Here is a 19,252-nt window from a genome sequence, read left to right as displayed (position 1 = left end):
CCAACCTCATCCCTTTTAAACCTTTTATTTACACGCTCCTTAAATCTCACCCATATATTCACCCTCTCATGCTCTGAATAATATTTCCATATGGCACCCACTCATTCACACTTTATTCATATTTTCTAAAAGATCCTCTACAATTCATCCATAACTACGCTTACTCATTCTCTTTTCTCATGTCATCTGTCTGAAATACATTTCAAATACGACAAATGACTCTTGCACTAATCCACTCCCTAACAAGACAAGCCTAGATTTTTCTCCAAAGTAATATTCCCCTTCTTCAAATTTAAATATCTTAGATGCATTGGCTTATTTTAGTGCTTGATATTTTGCCTCTTTCACCTTATCCATATCAAATTACCTACTTAGTTCTAGTGCATTCCTCGTCATTAATATGTTTGCTCGCGGTAATTGTGGCCTATCGGAAGAATCGATGACTGCATCAAAGATGTACTAGCACTAATCCTAGATGCCTAAACAACCAAAAACCTAGCCAATAGATTTAGGCTCAATTTCACCATTGCCATAATCATGAGCCCCTAAATCTCTTGATAATCACTTCTTGCTATTTGAAATCTTTCTTAATGGCGCTCTCGCCAGTCAATAAGATTAGCTTTCATCCAATCTTAAGTCTCCACCTCACCAGCCTCTTTTAGCCCTTAGATCTACAGAATTCTCTAGAAACTTAAATCGTGACCATCCATTTTACCTTTTTCCCTCTATAAATATCCCCTTATGCTATTAGAAAAGAGGAGAAAATTTTTAGCTCATTGGAAATTACACCAAAAATTCTAATTAAAGCTTAATTCTCTTCTTCTCTCTACCACCACCATCTTCTCCAAACCCTAGCTTCCTCCACTACTTCTACCATCTAAATCTAAGCCTTCGGACAAGGAAATCTTCAAAGAAGATGAAGATCCATCTCCTTCTGTTGTCTAGAGATCTCTCCAAATAGAAACTTGATAGCAAGAGAGGTTAGTAGAGAAAGCAACTAAGGAGCAAATTGAAGTGTGATACTGTTTTTCCTTTCTCGCCTCTCTTTCAATCTCTTTTTTTGGTTGTTCTCTTTATATTTTAATGGCCATATCTTGACCCATTTTTGATCTAAGATATGAAATAATTGAAGACCCTAATCAGGCCCTTAAGGACCCCTACTTTGGATCATAAGGGGGTGGGTACATTTCATATATTCTTTGTCCTTCTCTAACCTAAGATTTTATCCTGATTATGTTACACTTTCCCTCTAGGTTTTGCAGGTACTTAGATATCCCAAACCCTAGGTGTCGATTGTGAAACGAATGCCGACACTAGTGTTGATTCCTGGCATCTAACTATGAATTTGGATTTCTTTTTCTTTCTTTCTGTTTTGTTGCTTCACTTTTATTAGGGAGTCTTCTCTTCTTTTGTTCTCAGGACGTAAACGAGCGATCGAGAAAGGATCTCCGGTGGATCTGAGTACTTGGTAAGTTTATTATTTTTCCTTTTTTTTGTTTTGCTCTTAGTTTCTTTTTAGGAAAGAATATCATTTCTTATGTGTATTGGGTAAAATTTTCCCCTTGAATTTGTATCTTCCTCGACTTCTTTTGCGGCAAAAATCTCATTAATAGTTCTATTCGATTCTTTCTTGTTCGGATCTAGTCCAAGAGCTAATTTGTTCTGGTTTAGGTGTGATTCTATCAACACCCATTGACAGTAAAATGAAGTTGGGCGATTTCACATTTTATATTGTTTCATGCATATTGTTTGCAAGGTTGGGAGGAAGAAAAGATTTCTTCTTCTTTTTTTTTTTTGGATGCTTATTTTCTAAGAAAAATATTGCTTTTGCTTTTTTTCTGAACAAATATCCTACTTTCAATTTCTTCCGGTTGGATTTTTTTCTCTTTCTTTTTTTGGTATCATTTGATTCTACATTCTTTCAATTTTTGTTATATTAATGAACCAAGAAAACAACTATTGAACCGTTTGTTTCTTGGCTTTCGGATATCAGTTCAGAATTTTTTGATTTTTGCTGAGCTCTCTTTTTCTAAAATATTGGTTATTTGAAGAACAATAAACATTTATCATTAATTATATTACTATATTTCATGCACACAGAGAAATCCCCATGCGCAATACGGAGCTTTTGTTAGTCTTTTATAAATTTTTAAAATTATCTTTTTGATTATTTTATTTTAACTATTCATTATTTTTCCAACTGAAGTTTATGTTGCCACATAAACTTCAGAGTAATAAAGTAGAGAACTATATGCATTATCACTTAAATATTTCTTTTCCGTGCAAGGTTCCCCCAAAGTTGTCAATCACATGTCAACCAAGAACCATTTTGATTTCAAATTTAGCTGATGCAAAACTGGTTTTGTCAATTTGCTCCAGAACAAAAAAGCAAATCCTTTTTTGGTACCGAGAAGAAATCAATTTTTTATCTGAGATATTCTGAAATTATTCTTTTTTTTAAATAATCATAAATGGCGTGTCCCCATTTTCCGTACTGGGTTTGTGCGCCGCGGCCACATGGGGTCGGTGGTTCATGCAGGGCCTCAATTCCCATTTTACCCCCATCGGTCCGGCAAAAGCCCGGTCTAGGGCACGTGCTGGGGTAATATCATAAAGTCGGTAAACAATACCGACTTCTGTGGAACACGTCATTTTTCCCCTTGGACCCTGTTCTCATCCAAAATTCTTCTCCATGGTAACCCCAAACCCTCCCTCCACCCGCTCTCCTTCCTCCAAGAAACCCAACGGTCGCCGGCCGGTGGAGAACCCGGCGATCACCGCCCCTCGCCGTCGCCGACGATCGAAGGTACGAACCTTCTCCCCCCCTGATATCGCCGTCAAGAACCTCTCTTTCTCATCTGACTGCTTGATCCCTCCTTCTCATCCCCTTTTTCTAATCGATATATTTTTCTTTCAAATGCGGTTGAAACTTCAAAATTATCAATCTTGTCAAGATAATTTTTCCTGTTTCTTGGACCTTAAAGATGTTGATATGTGTTGTTCTAGGAAAATTTCATCTTTTTTGGAAACTAAAGAAGTGGTGATCATCGCATTGCTTGGAACCGTTTGCTATCAAGATTACTGGGAGCTCTAATTTTTCAAGCTAACAAATTGCTCGTAATTCTATAATGATGGGATTTCTTATGGAATTTCTTTAAGAAACCAATTGGGAATGGAAAAGAAGCTGCTGAACGTGTGAATATTACCGATGATTTCTTTGTTCTTTGTGGCGGTGAGAGCTTAAGCCAAGATGGGTTAGTTACTGCCGAGGAAAAAACAGCAAAGAATTTGATAAGAATTAGCGTCAATTTCTTGATTGGTGGTGGGCACAATGAGGAAGTAACCTATGATATGATGCCCGCAAAATCATCTCTTTGTCAACAATGGATTTCTTGTGAGCGATCAAAGTAAACATTCCCGATACTTTTATCTTCTACGATTTTGGAAGCTCTATCTGACTTACTTATAGCAATGAGCAAAGTCCATTTTGTTGGACTAGCGTTAAAATCTGGCATGAATGTTGCTGGTTCTCAATTAGAGGAGTACTTCCAGACAGTGTCAATGTATGCTGTAACAATAGATGGAGGTTGAAAGGCATCATGGTTTTTTCCACGTTGATATCATGGAAACTTAAATTATATAGAAACAAATGCTGCTGAGAGCATTCTGTTGATTTAGCTAATGGTAACTATATGGTAAACAAAAAAAAACTAATTGACATGATATATGAATTTGGAAAAATATGAAAATCTAGATGTGGGTTGCTAGGATAAGGGCAGCATATATAATGTGTATGAATCTGGTCCTATACGTGGACATGCTTGGTGATAATCTTGCCACTTTTTTTAGGGAGGTTACTTGATCATACTTCTCTTGTAACTCAAACATTTGCTTTATTGTTCCAAATGGCATAAAGGAAAACTCCTTTCTCAACAAACTAAATATCCAGAAAACAAATATTGTGTGTTTTCACAAACAATCAATTGCCGTTATTGCATTATCATTCACATCTTACAACCATCCATACCCTATCATCTGTGCTTACCCAACTCTTGTTGCTGCTTGATGCCGAGAGTCACTTTTAACACCAAATTTTTGATGTTAAATTGACATGCTAACAGCATATGATTAGCATGGTTTCTTTTTCAGGTTAAGTACTCCTTTTCTCTAACCAATGAATCCAGAAGAAAGCGCCAAGAGTGAATCAAAAGAAGCTGTTGTTGAAGATGAGTATGATATGGTAAATCCCACTTACCATTTTAAATTTTTCGCTTATAATATATTTTGATAGCAGCAATTATTTTTTCTTGTTTTGTTACTTTTTCATTTGTTTTTTAGGGACATCTACTCTAGAACCCCAATTTATGGCTGCTAGAGGAGGTGAAAATGCACATGAAAAACATATTGAAAGCTAAAATGTAATTAAATGATGTGTCAGCCTTATGGATGGCCTACACATCTATTTCCGCTCTTAAAGCAAGTATAAACGATCTATCTATGTACTTGAGATTCCGACGATGTCCAAATGGCATAAACCTACATTCAATGTTCGTCGTACCGCCCCGAACTACTTGGTTTGGGGCATACCGTACTGTATTGAGGGTGAATTGGCATGGTTCTGTCCTTGGTTTGAGAAATTAGGCAAGGGAGGGGGACAAGAAGAAGGAGAGAGAGGAAAAGAGAGAGAGAGAGAGAGGGAAAGGGAGGGACGGAGGGAGAGGGGGAGAGAGAGAGAGGCTGAGAGTGACTCTCTCACTGCTCCGAAAGAGGGAGAGAGGGCTCGGAAGCCCCTCCTTGTTTTGAAACAAAACAGGGGATCCTATATATATATTTTTTCTATTTTTCAACTGAAGTGGGCAAATAGTTGTCCGACTCGCTGCAGTGAAGTCAGCAAACTATTTGCCACTTTAGTTCAAAAAATTCAAGAAAAAAAAAGGCTCGTCCTGGAACGATATGGTACAGACCCTCGTACCATTCCGGTCACTGACCGGTATGGATTCTAGTATCGGTTTGGCAAACCTTGCCTACATCTTTTTGCACAACAATGTAGAAGGTATAAGAGGTGCAATGGATGACTTGAATTGGGAAGGGGAAAGTGGAGAAGAGTAGACTATGAGGTGATCTCAAATCAGAATTCCTTTATTAGCTTGATTAGCAATTGGTTATAGCCAGGAGTGCTAGTTGTCCTAATCTCTATTTCCTACATTTTATCAGAAATTCATAAGCAATAAAAAATTATAAAACTCAGGTGATCTCAAATCCTAGGCTTCTAGCCTTCTCAAGATTCATATACAACTGTATTTTGTGGGGTCGATTCTTTTCATGGATGATATGTGGGGTATGGTGAAGTTCAGTGCATGACATTAACTCATATGTAGGATAACATGTTCTTTATGATGTCAATGTTACTAGTGATGCTATGATGCCCTGTATTTTCAATTGTGCATTTTCAATATGAAACTGTTGAAGATCCAATAAGACTTTTATTGAACAAGGTGTCAGCACAATATATATTTTCAAAAATACGAACTAACAATCATAATGAATGCCTATTAAGCAAGTATTTGTGCAACTTATCTACTATTGTTTGAATCTTATATCTAAGATCTATCCTCCAAAGTCCAATCACTTCTGAATTATTGAATGGGCTAATTTTAATTTGATTGCTTTTTATATGTTTTGATACAGTGGAGGGATGATATATTTTAATTTTCCCTTGTAGGAAGATGCTGCTTTTGAGAATGAAAGATGTGGAATATGTACATATGTTGTCATTGACAGAGGGGTTTTGGACTGTTGCCATCACTGGTAGGTCTTGAGAATGCGTAAAGATCTTCCATAACAGAGGCTTTGAAATTTTTCTGTGCCTGCATCTGTTAATCCTTCTTTTCTTCTCAACATGGCAATTCACCACCATAACACTGAACTGTAAAATAATTATCATTATTGGCATCTTGATATCATCATACTTGACATTGATTTGTAGATTCTTAGTCTCAGCCAAGGTTTAGAATACCATTACTTTCCGTGATACCTGTTTTTCATCGGACCGATATGATACCAGCTTGTATCATACACTCGTCATGGTACGATATTGCATCTTTGTGTCATACTGAGATGCCATTTCTTAATTCTTATTTTTCATTTTTTAAATTTTGATATCTAAAATGAATAATATGCGATTTTGTTTTTCCATGTTCACATGGTTTTTGATGGGGTGTCTGATGAATTGACGATGGTGTGGTGGTGTTGGTATCGACACCTGTGGTTTCTCAATAGGGTTTAGAAAGCTAGCCTTTGGGCTTTTGGAGGCACCCCGCCATGGGTAGTATGTATATATTTCAGTGGATAGAAGTCCTTTGGAATAGGCTTGGATGCTCCTGAAGGTGACCGAAATTAATCCAAATTGTGCAATAAATTGCTAGGATGTGCACAATAATAATGCACACATGCTATATATTCAAATTTCATGGCAATTAGAAAACTTTAGCATGTGTTCTCCTATTATTCTCTATTTTTGCAAATTAGTAGCTAATGAAAACTCACCAATAGTAGCGGAATGTGGCAGTGAGGATGTCAGAAAGTTGGTGGAAGACTATTTTTGAACTGCTACACCCTTGACAAAATATAAGAGAGAGAGAGGCAGAGGTAGACGTCTCCCTCTTTTGCTTTTGAAATGGGGTGGACCGTTTAGTCTGTGCTTAGTACCGGACAGACCAGCCTGGTACTAGCATGCACTAACTGCTTTGCAATGCCATGCCGAATATGTACTGCCCTAGGCCAGTTTCAGCATCTCGAGGCCTGTCCCAGTACAGTTTTGCCATCAGAAAGGTACAGTATCAGTGGTACCATACAGAACTGGCAATATTTGGACCATTGGTGTCAACAGAATAGTATAAACTACCCATACAAGAAGCCTTAAAGGATTATCTAATTAATGTTACTGCATATCACTCTATAATGGAGAAGAAAGGAAGGAAAGAGAGAAATATAACAGTGGGGAAGGGAAAAGAAGAAAGAGAAGAATGATAAGGAAGAATAAAAGAAACAGTTCATGCTCTGATTTGCCTGGTATGACGGCATTGTTTTATTGATAACAATAGGGTTTGACTTTCCTTTCTATTGTGGTGATACAAGCAAAGCAGCATATGCAATGCGCATAAGGTATAAAGAAGCAAAAAAAAAAGGAACTTCGGAAAAAATTAATAAAATATTTTTTTTAATGATATTTGAATGTAGTTATAAAAAAGAGGTATTTATTGTAGGAACAAGTGAAAAAACAGTTTTTAAGCCCAGTCCTTTCTCTCCAATTAGAATTCTATTTGAATCTGAATCTTCTTGGATTAAATTTTCTAATTTGATGAGGATTTAGATTTTTATTTAGTAAATCCATGAAAAACTGTCAGGATTCCCATTTTTCAAGAAGGGTAGGTAGATTTCTCTAGTGGTGAGTGATCAGAATTTTTAAGCAATGATGGATGGAGAGGCATGATTTTCTGGGATTGTATATGGGAACTGGAGACTTTGTTCCTTACTGAGTGAAACTTTTTGTGGAGTTAAATGAGCGTATTTTGAAGAAAAATGTGACAGATGTCAGATGGAAACAAACGAGAATGTTCTCTAAATTCAAAAGTATTGTTTTATAATATAGTATAGATGACCAAAATGCTATTGAAGAGCAGCTGGCTGTTATAGCACTTAAAATACATCTGTGTTCTGTGGGTCCATGCAAATATATCCGATGCTTGGTTTGAAGATTTGGCCGAAACTCCAAAACCAAAATGGTTTGGTTTCACTTGGAACCAATATAAAGCTGGACTAGGTATCAGATTTTTAGCCAAAACTGAATTATGAGGCCAAGAATCTTACATACATCATACATTATGTATGTACGTATGCATGTACTTTCATGCATGCGTACTTGCTTCCATGCTTGCTTGCTTGCTTTAGTTAGCATCTTCTGTATAGATAAATGACGTCGCCTTTTATATAGACACATGACATTTTTGCTTGCATGTATACGTGCATGGTATTGCTTGATGTGGATCAAACTTGGGAACAATAACAGAATTTCTCTCAAATCTCAGGTTTTGTTTTGAGTGCATTGACAAATGGGCAACCATCACAAACCACTGCCCACTTTGCAAAAGTGAATTTCAGCTTATCACATGTCTTCCGGTGAGTAATATTCTTGTTTACTATTTGCAAAGCTGTTGTGTTTGCTATTCTTTTGACTCGTGCATGGAAGGATTATATATTGGGTTAATGTTACAAATTAGTTTATTAGCAATGGTCAAGGTCTCCTTGGTCGAATCCTTCAATAGAACTGTTTATGCATGTCATCTAGTCCTTCAATCCAAATATAGTTTTGTGACATAAACTACAGCATGGTATGTGAATTTTGTTTATTGACTGAAGGTGTATGATACCACTGGAAGCATCAAAGCCGAGGAATATTCTCTTTCCAGGTGAGATATGCTTTTTCAGCAATCTTTTTTGAAGTAAAAATTGATCAATTGGTTCTATTATTTCATATTGTTCTCATTATTCATATCGCAATAATTAAATAGGATAGCAATTTTTTTTCCTTTAAACGTTGACATAACTCTACCATTTTTCTTCCCACAATTGCTATCAGTTTATTGCTTGTGATGACGGCGCTTGATAAGAATAAGCAATGATATTACAAATACTTACAATATAGCCAGTTGGTTAAGCTCCTTGCTGGAGGCCTAACTTATTAATGTGATAATCAACTTACATTTCCCTCATTTATAGCAAGTAATCTTTTGTTGATTTCAGCATTGATTTTTTACATGCACTTCAATTTGCAGCCAGCGAACTAATTTTTTTATCTTGACTATTTTAAAGCCTTTTGGAAATTTCTTACCCTTTGTGGAATATGTTAAGTCAGCAACCATTTCACCTATTCACAGCTAGTTCCTTGAACAAAGTTTCTGTGATGACAAGATCCAACATATAAGAAATCTTTGCTGAAAAGTCATTAAATAATACCTTGCATTTGATTGAGATTTCCCTTCAAACTCTAGGTTATGGATACATATCTTTGGTTTTTTAACTCAAAAATCTTTGGTTCTTTAATTCTTTTTTGTGTTTTTGATGCAGATATGATGATTGGTGTATTCAAGGGAAAAACAATACACTCTCCTTTCCATCATACTATATTGATGAAAATGTAATGATGTTCAACAAGCAGTCATCTGTCCATACCTGAGAAATTTTTTGCTTTTATCTGACAGTAATTTTTCAATGCTATTATTATTCTGCAGGCAGTTATTTGTTTGGACGGTGATGGGTGCAAAATTCGAAGCGGACTGTCAACAGCTGAGGATGGTTCAACTCTGGACACATCAATTGCTTGTGATTCATGTGATATATGGTATCTCTTTACTTTCATTGCTCTATCCTGTACATGGAAAGCACAATCTTGAAGAAGTTGCATGGAGGAAATGTTCAATGCTTCGATGTACTATTTTTGAATGGAAATTTATAGCATAATCTCTTGCTTAGATGGCTGAATAAAAACAGTGGATGCAAAGTAGTTAGAGTGAAAACAGAGGAAATTGCTTAGTCATTGTAGAACAGGAAATATGCTGTCAATTTAAGTTTGCTACTGTCATTTCAGATTATCAGTTCCATCATCTGGATTTCAGCCTCATCTTATTTTGAACCCCTGGAGTTTAGCACATCTTGGCTTTCCAATTCATTTCTGATATTACACATCATACATGAAACATTATGTAAACCTTAAAAAGAAACAATTAAAATACATCTAATGATGACCTGCAAATATGATATGTAAAGACTTAGCAGAAAGGAAAAAGGAGGCTGTTCGTGTCTGCAGAACTACACTGAATTCCACACAAATAGTAACTTAAATTATGGAAATGCTTATAGTGGAAGCTAACATATGGCTGCTTTCTATAAGCTAGGTTTTGTTATACAGCATTAATCCCACTTTGACCTTAACATATAATGATCCTATGTACATGAGAAATATTCAGCAAGCCACTCTTCTAAACCACTATGATTGTCATCGTTTAGCTCAAAGCCTCCGTTTAGCTAACCCAGGGTTATTTTCTTTTATAACTTCAATTATTTATCTTTGATCGATCGATCACCTGGGAATGCTCTTATCTTTCATTCTAAGTGAATATCAAGTTGCTTTTTCATGCTTTACATTCATATTTTTTTTTCAGGTATCATGCTTTCTGTGTTGGATTCAATCCTGAGTGCACATCTGAAAATTCATGGTTGTGCCCGAGGTAATTCAATAATTGTGCACAATTGTGTCCTAGTTCCAATCTTGTGACCTGAATTTTCATCAATTTTGCTTCTTCTCCAATGTTGCTTGACTTCACAGCTAGTAGGTTTTTAGCTATAGAATGCTATTATTTTCAGCTATGCTGAATATGGCACCTTTTTGTTGTTCCATTTGCCTTTTCTTCTCCTAGGTGTGCATCTGTTGAAGTGCAGCAGAAGTTAGATTGTCTCCCAATACAAAACCCAAGCAAGCATTCTACTTTGAGAAGTGCTGGTCGTGTATCAAATATCGACCCTTCCTTTTTGGGGAAGGTGTCAGTATCTGTTGCTGATGCTGGTGAGACAGCTGTTGTTGTCTCAATGGTTGGGGGAGAACCAAGGACTGAAGGCAGTTCTCCATTGAAGAATGATATAGATATTAATACAGGCAAAGACAATGGAACATCTCTATCTGATTCTGATGCTGATAATCTCAAACTTGATATGCAACTCGACAAGAGTGGTTGTGTTGAACTTATATGTGACAGCTTGATGTGCAGTGATGATAAGGGGTCCATACCCCTGGTTCAAGAGATCGAGAATAGTTCTGAAAGATTGCTGGATATGTCACCTAAAATGGATGTCATCCAACCAGATGTTAAACTGACAGAAAATTCATTAGCATATGCAGCATCTGAGATGGTTGTAGTTCGAGCTGAAGATGATATACTGGATACATCATTAGACCAATCACAAGGTGTGGTGCTGTCTTCCCCATGTGTTTCTGTAATACATGGTGGTTTCCCAGGCAAAAATACTGAAGAGACTGCACACAGCTCTTCTAATTTCAATGAATACAATGTCTCCTGTCCTCTATCAAGCGAAAATGCTGAAAATAAAAATGGATTATCTGAAGACAACAAATGTGATACCATTCCTCATCTTGGCATATCTGTAACCTCTCCTTCATCAGGTATGTATTAGCAATTTATGAAGCCTAGCTATCTATTCTTTTGCAAAAATCTGTGTCATTTCCAGTTAGACATATGATTATGAATCTCTGATGATTGACTTAGCTAGCTCCTTGCAACCATGTTTTAGTTGACAAAATGGTTGGTGATAATACTGAAAATTTATTGATTGGAAGCAGTGCATACCATTCAGAAGAATATTCTAGTCTCCACTATTATTGTATTCTCAAATTTCAATCTTGAACAAATGATCTTGCTCTTGACTGTTGTGTAAGAACTCTCACTCCTTGGGCCAAGTAATAGCACCCTGTAAGAATAATAATGTTTTGAAATTTGAATAATATACTTTTCAGAAAAATCATCTAGAGTAATCTGTAGAATGGCCAGACAATTTGATGATATTAAAATAAAGTGCTCAACAGTGCATCATTTCCAGGCAATTGACTGAGATACCCCTCCAGATTTTTTTTTTTGAATTTTTGCACATGATAAAATGACTTAATTGAGCATACTTGTAGGTATTTTATGGTTGTCCAATTTTTCATCCGTTGGTGATGGGGTCTCAACTCATGATCTTGATTGACATGTTTTTGCCTTGTCACAATGGTTTCTTTGTTCAAATTTTTGCAGGAGATGACATGGTTACCAGCACTGACGAGGATATACTTCATGCTATACATCAAAAGGATATAAATTCTAGAGATTTGACAATGGAACATACGGAGAAGTTCAAGACAAATGTCAAGTATGAATCTTTTCTTTATATGTTTCATTATGTCCGATATTAAAAGTGAACAATATCGCTTCTAAATCTTAGACCTTTCAGTGACAACCTGTGCATTAGATACAACTGGAAGCAAGGTCTGCCGCATGGGTACCGAGTGCCATATTGGTCGGTGATCGATACGGTACGGTATCGATTGGTACACATGGTACAGACTATCATTATCATCATCGCCAGTAGTGCAAGAACGCCGAGAAGGCATTGGAGAGTTGAGAAGGCATGGGAGGCTTTTTTTGCGCCTCCCCTCTTATTATTACGGTGGGATAGGCAACGAACCACTTTGAACTGAGCAAAACTGGGTGGTTCTGCTCGTTCAGATAGGTTTATGCTGGTTCGGGGTCTGTTTTGACCTATACGGCCATACTGTCCACATAGAGTGTGCAGAGATACAGACCATATGCATTCTCAAAATGCAAAGTGCAGCATGCTGATTAGAAATTTGCAATTCTTTTTTCCTTTATTGTCGTAACTGTTGTTTGTCATGAGTGAGCTTAATGGTTACCATCCTGATATATAGCAGGTTTTATCATAATTGTCTCTCTCTTCTTTCTTTTTTTTTTTGCATTATTTGGATCTCCACCTTCTTGAATATGCTGATTTTCTTTCCAAAGGGAAAGTGTCATATTCAGGGTCCTCCTTGCTGTTCCTCCTTTTGCTAATTGGTCTTCTGGAATTCAAATTAGACCATTCTCTTGGCCAAAGTTGTTTCTGTTTAGAGCTGACTACAGTATACAAAAGTTCAGGTTGAAATAGCAGCTTGCAAATGATAGGATAGGGCTTGTTTGTCAGGACTAAGCTTCAGTTCAAACATGACTTTTGTTCTTATATATGACACTTTTGCTTGCTGTTCGACCATCCAATATTCTTCCTCTTTTCTACATGTCACCAACGATTGCAGTCGTATAATAAACTGAATTTTTATGGGGAAATGATTCATATTTTCATTGTTAGCCATATAGTCATCATCATGCTCGGCTTCTTGTTTATTTTGTTGCTTTATTTTTTAATTGATGTCATCCACAGCATCACTAGCTGAAGATACCTCATGTTTCTTTGTTATTAAATCTTGTTTTAAAGGTTTGGTTGGTTAACTTTTGTTTATATCATTACCGTTGACTTAATCTTATGTTTTTGTCTTTTTTTTTTTTCTTTAGAGACATTGATCATCTAAATGACATTGTTGGCAAACAAGAAGGATACTCACAGGTGAGAATGGAAGCTGAGCATCCTGCAAAGAGAGCTAAATTAAATGAAAATTCTCAGATACCATCTTCAGAAAGCCAAGATAATGCTTTTGTTTTGGAGAACTCTCTGACTTGTTCTATAGCAGCAGCATTTCCTGAAGATGATAATTTAATATGTGCCCCATGCGAAGAAGCTCAAACTCCAGATATAATGGATATAGTACAGGAACCCAAGCATAGAAAGCATGATGGCGAAGAAGGCATAAATCCTGTAACTAAAACCATAGAAAAACAAGATATTTCTGCTGGGCTGAGAGTAAAAAAGATAATGCGAAGAGTTGGAAACAACGAATCATCCATTTTATTTCAGGAACTGAGAAAAGAGGTAAGAGTAGTCCAAAATAAAACCTCCAACAGCACTGGCGAGGAGAATGCCATTGATGGAAAACTTCTGACAGCATTTCGGAATGCAATGGTAAAACCTAGAAATGAATTGGCTGATAAACTTGATCCTTCTGTTCTAGGAGTGAGGAAGTCATTGCTGCAAAAAGGAAAGATTCGTGAGAACCTAACCAAAAAAATATATGGAACATCCACTGGAAGACGAAGGCGTGCATGGGACAGGGATTGGGAAATTGAGTTCTGGAAGTACCGGTGTTCTAGGATGAAGCCTGAAAAGACTGAGACACTACAGTCTGTTCTTGAACTTCTTAAAAAAGCTTCAAATCCTTGCTTGGAGAACTCAGAGGTGGATCAGGGACCAGAAGATGAGGCTACAGATTCCATATTATCAAGAGTATATTTAGCTGATGCATCAGTTTTCCCAAGAAAGGATGATATCAAGCCCCTCTCTGCTCTTACTGCAAGCTCGCCAATTGACAACAATCAAAATGTGAAAAATAATAACAATCTACCTGGGAAAGATTCTCAAACTCCTTCTGAAAGTTCTGAAGCAAAAAATCCTAGAGGAATATCCAAGGGTTTATCCCCAGTTAAAGTTCCTTCATCTGATAACACAGGAAAAAGGTTGAATGCTCCAAGCATCATAGGAGAAGCTCGACTGAAAACAAGATCAAACCCTATTTCTCTGCTAAATGGTTCTATTGGAAGAGAGCAAAATTCCAATGAGCCAGCTAACCAGTCTTGTTCTTCAAAGAATGACAAAAAGAAATGGGCACTGGAGGTTCTTGCCCGAAAGAATGCTTTAGCAAATTCAAGTGGAAGTAAAGATAAACAAGAAAATGGAGCTATGCTCAAGGGAAATTATCCTCTATTAGTAAGCGATAATATCTTTATATTTGTATAAATCTGTAGCTTCTGGTAGCAACTTCCTTAGCTTGTGTTCACAAATTTGTAATGTTTTGGATCATTTGATATGTGTAGGCACAACTACCTGTGGATATGAGACCAGTCCCAGCATCTAGCTTCCATAATAAAGTTCCTGTAGCAGTTAGACAGGTATGCCTTTTTTTTTGTGTGTGTGTGTGACTAGACTGCAAAATGTATTAGTCATGCCTTTGAATTTGATGCACAACACTTTATTCGGTTTGCTGGAAGGAGGCGGGGTGGGGGTGGGGACTGCAACAAGATGGATACAGATATTTCAAGCAAACCATGCTCCTAACAGTGGCTGAGTGCAAATATCCATTTGCATTTATTGCGGTCTCTGTTCTTGTATCTGCAATTGATTATTGGCTAATGGACTTGCATGATCTAAAAGGGTGACTATTCAAAATGAGTTTTGCTGTCTTAAGGCTCTTATTTTGAAATAAACCAATTTGAGTGTGTGTACTATTTTATGCAACATTTCAACAACTCAACCTGTTTTTTAACTGGTAATATGTTTGATTTGTTTTAGTTGGAAAATTGTCAATATGGTCATCCCCCCTTCCTCTTATCTAGAAATAGTTATATGGTATTTCATTCATGCTGAAAAGACTATTTAAAAACATATTATTTAGTGGCACGGAACTGTAGATCATACCATCTCTCAGTTATACTTATACAATAAAATATCTTGAATTTATTCCCTTCACTAAAAACTAGGATGTGCAATAGCGCATTATATTTGCTTGGATTAAGATTATGGACATCTCCTTTAAGGATAACCAGAAAGATGTAATCCACTCTTTTTACTATGACAGTGATCATTAATGTATCCACTGTGTCTTTGTTTACTTTTTCTATATTAGTTTATTTTCTTTCTCCAGTAGAGAATTATTAAGGAATTAACTGAACATTTTTTATGTCAGGCGCAACTTTACCGTATCACTGAGCATTACTTGAGGAGCACAAACCTATCTGTCATTCGCAGAACTGCAGAAACTGAGTTGGCTGTTGCTGATGCAGTTAATGTAGAAAAGGAGATTTTTGAAAGATCCAACAGCAAGTTGGTTTATATAAACCTTTGCTCACAGGTTCTGTCTCAGCATACAAAGTCCCAAGATGAAACAATGGCCTCCCATTTGACGGGACACAATATATGTGGTCTTGATCACTCAGCAAAAGAAACATATGAACCTCGTGCCACAGTGTCCGGCAAAGTAGAAGAAGCATTACGAAGGGCTGGTCTTTCTGATACTCCTCCAAGCAGTCCAGTTAGAGTTGTAAAAAATCCCAGTGAAGAAGATGATCTTTCACTGAATGTCAACAAGGAATGCCTTGAGAATGTCCTAGATATTGATTCTCATCCCAAGTTGGATATATATGGAGATTTTGAGTATGATTTACAGGACGGGGGTTATATTGCTCATTCCAGTATGCCTAATGCTTCTAGGGTATCCAAATTACAACCAGAAAATGCGGATTCCAGAACGAAGGTTATTCTCTCCACTCTTAAATTTGAAGAATCAGATAAGTTTTCAGACTCTGATTCTCTAAAACCTTTGAGTTCTGTTAAAGAAGAATCAACCAATGATAACTTGATTGTTGAGTCACAACCCGATTCTTTCACCTTGCTGGAGTACCAAAAGGCACATGGTCCAGGAAATGCAAAAGTAGATGTTAGACTCGATACTCCCTTAACACTAGAACCATCTAAAGCAGAGTATAAAGAGTTGTATGGACCAGAGAAGGAACATTTGGTGAATGTAATATCTGGTGTAGTAATTGGAGAAGGGAGCAATTTTATGGAGATGGAAGCAGCAGCAAAAGCCACAATTCCTCCTGAAACAGAAAATAATAAGTCAAGGGAAGAAGTGACTGTCTCTGAGTTTGAAATCGAGAGCTGCACGGAGAATAAGACACTTCTGGATCATAAATCTTCCAGAGGGGGGAATTCCCCAACTCATTCTTCTATAGGTGAAAATGCTCCAAAGGAGGGAATATCAAAATCCACCAGTGACAAATTCTCTGGTTCCACTTTTTCCATATCCAAAAAGGTACAGGGACAGTTGATATTTTGCAACATTTACAAACATACCCACCCACAAAGATGTGTCATTTACTTCATTGATTTGCTAGCAGTAGTGTATGACTTGTCTCTTGTGAAAACTTATCATTAGATAATTAAAGGATTAATGTTGTTTCTAGTTCTTTTGTTTACATTCCTTAGATTTCTTTTTACGTGATTGAGCAACATATGCAGGTCTATGCTGATGTACCATATGTTTGGGAACTGTAGCTGAATGTGAAATAAATAAGTAGATAACTAGATACAAACTCATCAGCAGAAATCATGATGCCAAGCAGATTCAGAAAACAGTACCTTCCTGACCATCATCTTGTGACACTGACAAAAAATATTGGTACACCTTAAGTGTTCGCCAACCGTGCACAAGCTTTATAAACTTTGTTTTGTGTTTTAAGAAATGCTGTTGTTAAGGGGCAGTACTGCCTCTTTTGTTAAATTGCACTTATGCCTGATCATGCCATGATGTCCTCACCTACTTCATGACTTGATTTCAATCTTCTACATCTTATATGAATCTTCAAATCCTGAAAAAAAACCCAATTTGCTTGCTGATGGAAACTAAGAAGGGTATTCTGTTCATTATGCATTGTAGTTAGTCTCTCTCTCATGTATTGGCGTCTGTTACCAGAATGTTTGATATAAACATCTCCTCTGTAGGTTGCTCACAAGTGTTTAACTAAGCCAACATGCAGGTATATTGTAACCTCTAGGTTTGGATCTGACATCTACATCTGAAAACCAAAAACTTCTATCACACCTGAGATCTGTTGTCAGAAATCGTGTTAAGCAATTATAATATCATCGTTCCATTCAAGTGCTGCAAAATCTTCTCACAGATCTGCAATACACGAAGAAGGCATGCTTCATGGAAAACATGTAATCAGTGTCTCCGCCTTTTATAAACTAATCAGTAACCTTGTTTTATTTTTTTAGGTGGAGGCTTACATCAAGGAACACATCAGGCCACTTTGCAAAAGTGGTGTGATAACAGTTGAGCAGTACCGGTGGGCGGTAGCGAAAGCCACCGATAAAGTTATGAGATACCATTACAAGGCCACAAATGCAAATTTTCTTATCAAGGAAGGTGACAAGGTGAAAAAGCTCGCTGAGCAGTATGTTGAGGTTGCTCAACTGAAGGAAATGTAGTTTTTGGTTTATGGAAATCAAGGTCTTTGTGGATGTTCATGGCAAATTATTTCCCTTGTTTACTCAGCTATTACATTCTATTACTCAATTCTTCTACCTCTATATGTCGTATATATGAAATTAAAAGTAATCTCTGTTTCCATTTACAAGGTGGATGGTTCGGTATTCCGGTTGTTTTTGCACATGAATTTTTGCTTTTTTGAACAGAGTTTCTATACTTGTGATGAGGAATGAAGGGGAATCTCCTATAGAACATGAAGGCTATTGGTAGAGGGAGGAATTCCTTTCGACGCATCGATGCACGGTGCTGTGTGCTGCACTCAGGTTGTTGGATATTGTCTACCTGCAGGGGATGTAGTTTTGTTGTTAAGCTGCACAAGTGGCTTCCTAAACAGATCTAGAACACTAATAGACAATGCAGCATTGATGACTTCATGCCGAATGTGAGTTATCTCACGTCCTTTTAAGTACTCATTTTTGAGAAATGTCCTAACCAGAGTCTTAGCAGACTTGAAGAGTTTTCATTGTGTTATTGGGTTGGAAAGCAATATGCCTGTTTTGATTCTCGGGTGATGGTTTGCTTGAAGTTTCTATGGCAATATATAATAGGATAAAAGATATTACGAAGTTCTTGGGGCTAGTCAATAAAAGACTTCGGAGATTAGGTTTGGATGTAGTCAGCTTGTCTCCTGCATCAGAGCACTTGAATGACAGCCTTGGTCTCTTCATGAGCCCATCCATGCCATAAATATTCTTTCTTCTAGTTGTGCTTGTGATTTGCCCAGGATGATGCTCTAAGATCACTGTTTTATGCCTCTTGCTATTATAGAGATTAGGTTTGGATGTAGTCAGCTTGTCTCCTGCATCAGAGCACTTGAATGACAGCCTTGGTCTCTTCTCCTTAAATATTCTTTCTTCTAGTTGTGCTTGTGATTTGCCCAGGATGATGCTCTAAGATCACAGTTTTATGCCTCTTGCTATTATAGAGATTAGGTTTGGATGTAGTCAGCTTGTCTCCTGCATCAGAGCACTTGAATGACAGCCTTGGTCTCTTCTCCTTAAATATTCTTTCTTCTAGTTGTGCTTGTGATTTGCCCAGGATGATGCTCTAAGATCACAGTTTTATGCCTCTTGCTATTATAGATATGCTGACTTGCTGGATTCAGCCTACATTCTCGGCAGAAAAATTAAGGAGGTGTTTGGTTCCGAGAAGTTGGGCTTTGGAACGAGAATGAAAATAGAGAGTTGGACTCTAAAATAAGGATAGAAATGAAATTCCTCCCAACCATAGAAGTCACTCATTTTCGTTTCCATTTCAAAACCTAACTTTTTCCGGCCAAACACATCCTAAGAGAAGCTAGCATTTTAAGTAATTGTATCCATCAAACTTTGTCCTAGCTGTTTGAAATCAATTTATGTTTGCTCTATTGTGTATCATGTTTTAGGGCTCTTTTTTTTTTTAAGTCAGCAGAGGATATCTTGACAATATTAA

At 37.0% G+C, this 19,252-nt stretch overlaps 1 protein-coding gene across 6 annotated transcripts; it reads left to right on the top strand.

Annotated features, from left to right (window-relative positions):
- Positions 1 to 815: 815 nt before the first annotated feature.
- LOC103714205 (uncharacterized protein At4g10930) lies at positions 816 to 17,927 on the top strand. 6 transcript variants are annotated; one of them, XM_039125441.1, is made up of 15 exons: positions 816 to 980; positions 1,420 to 1,468; positions 4,150 to 4,240; positions 5,723 to 5,808; positions 8,088 to 8,178; positions 8,419 to 8,468; positions 9,127 to 9,196; positions 9,291 to 9,400; positions 10,221 to 10,286; positions 10,476 to 11,236; positions 11,865 to 11,979; positions 13,173 to 14,478; positions 14,586 to 14,660; positions 15,455 to 16,582; positions 17,548 to 17,927. In XM_039125441.1, exons 3-15 carry the CDS (start codon positions 4,175 to 4,177, stop codon positions 17,758 to 17,760), a joined length of 4,137 nt encoding a protein of 1,378 aa, XP_038981369.1. In that variant the 5' UTR covers positions 816 to 980; positions 1,420 to 1,468; positions 4,150 to 4,174; the 3' UTR covers positions 17,761 to 17,927. The 6 variants fall into 6 exon arrangements, with proteins under 6 accessions (XP_038981369.1, XP_017700007.2, XP_038981371.1 ...); XM_017844518.3 differs by lacking the exons at positions 816 to 980; positions 1,420 to 1,468 and adding exons at positions 2,672 to 2,806; positions 3,007 to 3,407; XM_039125443.1 differs by lacking the exons at positions 816 to 980; positions 1,420 to 1,468 and adding an exon at positions 2,672 to 2,806 and having other exon boundaries at positions 4,133 to 4,240.
- Positions 17,928 to 19,252: the final 1,325 nt, after the last annotated feature.

The sequence above is a fragment of the Phoenix dactylifera genome, chromosome 4, assembly GCF_009389715.1.
Source record: "Phoenix dactylifera cultivar Barhee BC4 chromosome 4, palm_55x_up_171113_PBpolish2nd_filt_p, whole genome shotgun sequence".
Taxonomy (NCBI): Eukaryota; Viridiplantae; Streptophyta; class Magnoliopsida; order Arecales; family Arecaceae; genus Phoenix; species Phoenix dactylifera.
The sequence above is the reverse complement of the archived record's forward strand: the minus strand, read 5'-3'. Positions and strand labels throughout refer to the sequence as shown.